Raw genomic sequence first — 5526 nt, forward strand, 5'->3', positions numbered from 1 at the left:
CCTCTACATACACCTGTGCCAGGGCTCAGGACGGCCAGTGGCAGGCTTGTAAGAGTGCCAAAGAGACTGGACTTGTGAGCTGTGTGGGTACTGTGGGGCCTCGAGGTCAATTGGGTTGTTGACGGGAACAAATGTGTAAAAAGAAAAAAAAAAAGACATTACATGTTGTACACTGTTCTTTGAAATGTGAGTTAGGAGTTGGTTAAGTGTTTGCTGATATGTAAAGACAAGTGGGGGAGACATATTGTTGGAAGTTAAATTTGATCTTCATGTATAAGGTACCATCTATAAAAGGGGAGATGTTAGAGATGTTATGCTAGATTGTGTGACGTCATGATGGATGGGCGGCAGTTGAATACAGACACAGACTTGAGCAACAGTTGTCGTCCTGGGTCTCATTCATAGCAGTACATATATACACACGAACAACCATACTTCGCAGATTTCACTTATCGCGTGTGTTTTTTGGAACCAATTATCCGCGATAAACGAGGAATTAGTGTAATTCTATTTCTGTGCTCCATGTACTCGATATCAATGCTCCAGACCCACCAAGCACGTGTTCTGTCATGTCGTCAGTTGTATTTGGATTCTTTGGTGCCGCTCACAAGTCGGCGCTCATGGACTCACTCATTTTGACATTTCAGCTATGAACTTCTGACCACCTCTATTTGAGCAATGGGTTCACCTGGGCTACTCTAATGACCAATTTCTGCTTAGGCCACACTTCGTTTTCCTCTGTTTTTTGCTGGCATTTGAAGTTTTGAAGGTGACAGATAAAGATTTACAATTTGCTGGTTTTATTGTCTTCAGTCAATCCGTATTTTCACTTCGGTTGAAGTAACGTGAGGATAAATGAGAAACGTTTGCAGTCTTTCAACCAGGTCACAATATGTAACTACTCCGCGCGACTGTAAAAATGCCTGTAAAATCACTCGTTGGGGAAGGTCGGGATCAGTTGGCGGATTAACCAATAGGACGGGTAGAGGCGTGGTTTGGCAACCAGTATTCAACATGGCGATCTAGCTGAACGTCTATGGCCTTCTTCGAGCTGCGGGCGTCACTTTTACGTTAAATTTCCTTTCTTTTGCTCTCGGTAGCTTTGCGGCATTGAATATGGACATGAAGAAGAGAGTCCACTTGGAGCTGAAAAACAGAAGTCCGGCTCAGGTGCGTTTATAGCGACGACTCGCCTAAAATCTCCTTCTGTGGGCTTCTTCCTTGCACAATCATTAGGAATGTGCGCTAGCGCTACCATGGAGTCCGTGTTGTGATTGTGGACCGAGACGTTGACGTTTGTGGTCTCGGCATTGTTCAAGCTTCACGTTCCCCCTTTGCAGTCTTTGTCACGTGACTGAAAGTCATAACTTGGCTAGTCTTTGGCGCGAAAACGTCGTGCTCGCTCGGCCGCTTCCGGTTGGAATGGCTCCTCCGTTTTCGGGTTTTGTTACCATGGTGACCGTTTCACGGACTCTGTCCATGCAGCCCTCGAAAATTAGCCATTGTTAAGCAGGACACACACACACACACACACACACACACACACACACACACACACACACACACACACACACACACACACACACACACACACACACACACACACACACACACACACATTGCTCAAGCGTGAGTTGTTGTGTTGTCGTGCAGGTTTGCGTGTTGGCTTTGGACACGTGTCGTTCGGGCGATGGCGAGGTGGACGGTGTGACGGAGGAGTTCTCGGGTCTGGAGGTTCTGCGTATGGCCAACGTGGGCCTCAAGTCGCTCTCCAAACTGCCTTCGCTGCCCAAGCTACACAAGGTTGGCCAACATGGAGCTCACACGTGCAACCAGGAAAGCCCTCCTTTCAGTCCTCGACACACCGACGCAAACGTCTTTCATCTTAACAGCTTAAACTGTATTGCTTGTACGACCGGTGTGTAGGCCGCGGCCATTCACTGAGTCGCCCCCATTCATGTTCCCACATTTTCCATTTCCCCAAAAACTTTTGTTTCTTCAAGTTGTACTAAAAGTGTTATGTTATGTTTTTCACAAAAACAAAAAAAAGGGGTAAATAAGACAAAAAAGTCAATTGAAAGTCCCCCAAATATTTTTTGAAAAATTGGAAAAACCATGATGCCAATGAAATAGCCCAGTGTGAGGTTAGTTTGTTGATTGGCTCGCAAACCTTTGCGGCTGTAGAGCATGAATAGTGAGAAATGTGATGTGAAAAATGAAATTCATTCATTGCGCATATTTTGTCTCCATCTAAATTAGCATTTTTGCACCATGTGGCCCCACGGTAGTACCATTGATAAATTGCGGCCCCATCCAATGTTGAAGTTGTCATTTCCCATCAAATCAACCATCATCCTTTTTGGCACGCCTTCAGAATCAAATGCGGCCCAATGGGAACTGAGAAAATCGAAGTTACTGGATTGCAGCACGTACAACGCTCGTGCGTGACATTTGCCATCCCACCGCCGCCGACCTCGCGTGTCGTCTCTTTATCAGCTGGACTTGAGTGGCAACGCCATCTGCGGCGGTTTGGAGGCGCTCGCCCAAAAGTGTCCCAACTTGACGCACCTCAACATCAGCGGGAACAAGATCGGCGACATGGCCGCCCTGGAGGCTCTGGTGAGTGGCCGTCGATGTCGTGTGACGGGCGTTCTGCTGACGTGAACACTTCTTCCGTGTGCAGGAGCCCCTGAAGAAGCTGAAGACTTTGGACATATCGAGTTGTGAGGTGAGCGCTCGGGACGACTACCGGGATGCCGTCTTCCGCCTCCTGCCCAACGTCACCTATCTGGACGGATACGATCGCCACGACAATGAGGCTCCGGACTCTGACGACGGTAACGCTCAAATGGGGGGGGTTGGGGTGCTCTGCATTTTGGGACGAAAGTTGCCGTTGTTACAATTTTTTTCCACTGGGGGCGCACTGACCAGCACCTCCGTGACTGCGGAATTGGGTGCCACTTGCCTGATATTGATGCCAAAGGGTCAAAGTTGTCCCTGCAAACGACTCGAGAGAAACGCTTTGGAGCAGTCGTCAGCTGCAGTGGCCGCTTGAGCTCAAATGAGGGACCCTTCCACTTAAATAACTCAGACATCAACAAAACCTCTGTATTCACGCTGGACGAGTCGTAAGGAGTGGACATCCCAGGCGATTTCTGACAAGTTCTGTGGGCCTTTGGGTTACAGACAAGCGCGACGGCGCCGGTCCACACAGTGGCGAAGACGAGGAAGAGGTGGGGCTGTCGTACCTGATGAAGGAGGGTATCCAGGTGGGTGACTTGAATTTGAGAGCACAACAAAATCCACTTAAATTCTTTTTTTTTTTTTTTTTTTAAAACTTATTTTATTCCCAATTAATTTCTAGGGCATTTTTCAGAAGAGGTATTACATTTATTTCAATGGCGGACCCGTACCTTCCTTCCCTCACAATCCTTTTGTAGTGACTGGAGAGGAGGAAAGTGAGCATAATTTATCTTTCCCTCCTTTGCAAAAAAATCAGAAAAGAAAATGCTTTGAATCTGTTTCAGCCTCTCAAAAATCCAATCAAAAGCTTCATTTAGTAAAAACGAATCCAAAAGCACATCTCATGTTTCAGTCATGACCGAAATCAGTCGAATATAAACAAGTGTTTGCGAGATTGACCGTTGTGCTGGCCTATGTCACATGCGCACCTTGGCCACTTAGGGGAAGTCTGAGCTATCTTACCCATAAAGGTTGAAGTGCGTTGTGCACTGTGCTTTGCAGCGCTGCGCAACAGCCGTGCTTGTTTTTTTTTTTTTTTTGCCAATCACACACAATCACACCGTCATATGCGGGAATCGAACTCACAGTGTCGGCACACAAGACAAGCAAGTGCACCCCTACACAATCAGCCACTCCCAGCAGCCGTGCTCTTTGTTCATCATGTTGACTTTGGGCAAAATGGCTTTTCCTTAGTAAGGCGAAGCTTTCTCTTTTTTACCATCTTATGTTGGCTTTTGGGCAAAATGGCTTTTCCTTAGTAAGGCGACGCTTTGTGTTGCTTCTCCAGACGCAAGCTCCAATTGGCTGGCTGTTGCCTTTTGGAGACACCTTGAGCTCACATTGGCAGCTGGAAGCTTCTCTTTGGGGCGGTTTGCCAAAGCGCCGCTCGAGTTGACTGCCATTACACAGCACGTGCTGGCATGCAGCAGTGGCCCGTCTTGCACTTCGGGAACCGTTCCCTCGGAAACGCTTGGCAAAAAATGGGTTGTGGCAGCAAAATTGTCAACTCTGACTCCCATTGTAATCAGCGGAGATGCGCTTTCCACCACACAAGCCACTGCCCAGAAAACAAACCATCCCGAGCAGTACACAGAAAGGAAGGATCTGTGCAATGTGCGCAGCCTAGTTTTGAGTAATTCCCACTTGTCTTCAGGACGAGGATGACGATGGTGAATATGTGGAGGAAGAGGAAGAGGAGGAGGAGGACGAGGACGAAGATGGAGGTTAGTTTACACGAGCAAAAGCAAATTCCGACTGTGGCTGATGTTTCGTTGGCTTCTCAGACAACGAGGTGCTCCGAGGCGACAAGAGGAAGAGAGACGAGGAGGAGGACGAAGACGCGGACGAAGATGACAAATAGTCAAGCGGGGCTGGGCAGGGCCCCTCTTGTTTGCTGAGCTTGGAGCCACGGGAAACACGGTTGGTGATCAGCTGGTCCTGGTCTTGTCTTGGTCCCGCTTCTGGTGTGTAAATACAAGTGAACTTTGAAAGTCAGTTTGTCCTTATCCCCCTCCCCCTTTTAACGTTGGTTTTGTTGTGGTCTGACAATACCATGGATCACATGACTCACTGTTTTTCAATAAAACCGCCAGCAACATGACTTGTCACACTGATTGACTGGAGCGGTTTTCAGAGCATTTGGATGTTGGAGTTGTCAAGATTATTGTGCGTCCAAACAAAACAAAAAGCTGGGTGTCTGTGAAAACAGCAAAAACAACACCTACTCCAGACAAGAAGGTGCACAGATTGACACTGACATCATCCTCCGTCGTATTTTGTTACAAAGACACACTTGCGCTCACTGCCTTTAGCCAAACTGCCCTAACTGCCACTCAGCGCCACCTACTGGCAGTTCCGCATTAGTCACGTCCCAGCCGTCGCGACCGCCGAGCGAACGTATTGCGCTGACATTAGATCGCTCCCAGTTAGCAAAGCACAGAAGATGTTTACCTTTTATTGATCCCGTCGTTTGGTTTGATCGATGGTGGGCATCAGTGCCACCTACTGGCAGCTCTGCATTAGTCACGTCCCAGCCGTTGCGACCGCCGAGCGAACGTATTGTGCTGACATTAGATTGCTCCCAGTTAGCAAAGCACAGATGATGTTTCACTTTATTGATCCCGTTGTTTGGTTTGATCGATGGTGGACATTTGAGCACGAGGTTCAGGTTGAGGAGTGCTGGTCTTGGAGATGGTATTGGGACTGATCCAGCTGGCATTGGAGGTTCCTGAGCTCTTTCACCTCATGCAGGACCTGGAGCGCCTGCTCCAGTGCCTCCAGCGC

At 48.2% G+C, this 5526-nt stretch overlaps 1 protein-coding gene across 1 annotated transcript; it reads left to right on the top strand.

The window, feature by feature from the left end:
* Positions 1 to 981: 981 nt before the first annotated feature.
* LOC148392662 (putative acidic leucine-rich nuclear phosphoprotein 32 family member C) lies at positions 982 to 4843 on the top strand. Its single transcript, XM_088387062.1, has 7 exons — positions 982 to 1170; positions 1654 to 1803; positions 2497 to 2619; positions 2684 to 2837; positions 3187 to 3269; positions 4397 to 4466; positions 4527 to 4843. Exons 1-7 carry the CDS (start codon positions 1117 to 1119, stop codon positions 4601 to 4603), a joined length of 711 nt encoding a protein of 236 aa, XP_088243188.1. The 5' UTR covers positions 982 to 1116; the 3' UTR covers positions 4604 to 4843.
* Positions 4844 to 5526: the final 683 nt, after the last annotated feature.

Source organism: Syngnathus floridae, chromosome 10 (genome assembly GCF_059516105.1).
Source record: "Syngnathus floridae isolate MCC-2025c chromosome 10, RoL_Sflo_1.0, whole genome shotgun sequence".
NCBI classification, from domain to species: domain Eukaryota; kingdom Metazoa; phylum Chordata; class Actinopteri; order Syngnathiformes; family Syngnathidae; genus Syngnathus; species Syngnathus floridae.

Coding starts and splice junctions, on each gene's coding strand:
- LOC148392662 (XM_088387062.1), top strand. CDS start 1,117: ATGGACATGAAGAAGAGAGTCCACTTGGAGCTGAAAAACAGAAGTCCG. Junction 2,620..2,683: donor TGGCCGCCCTGGAGGCTCTG/GTGAGTGGCCGT, acceptor TTCCGTGTGCAG/GAGCCCCTGAAGAAGCTGAA. Junction 3,270..4,396: donor TGATGAAGGAGGGTATCCAG/GTGGGTGACTTG, acceptor ACTTGTCTTCAG/GACGAGGATGACGATGGTGA.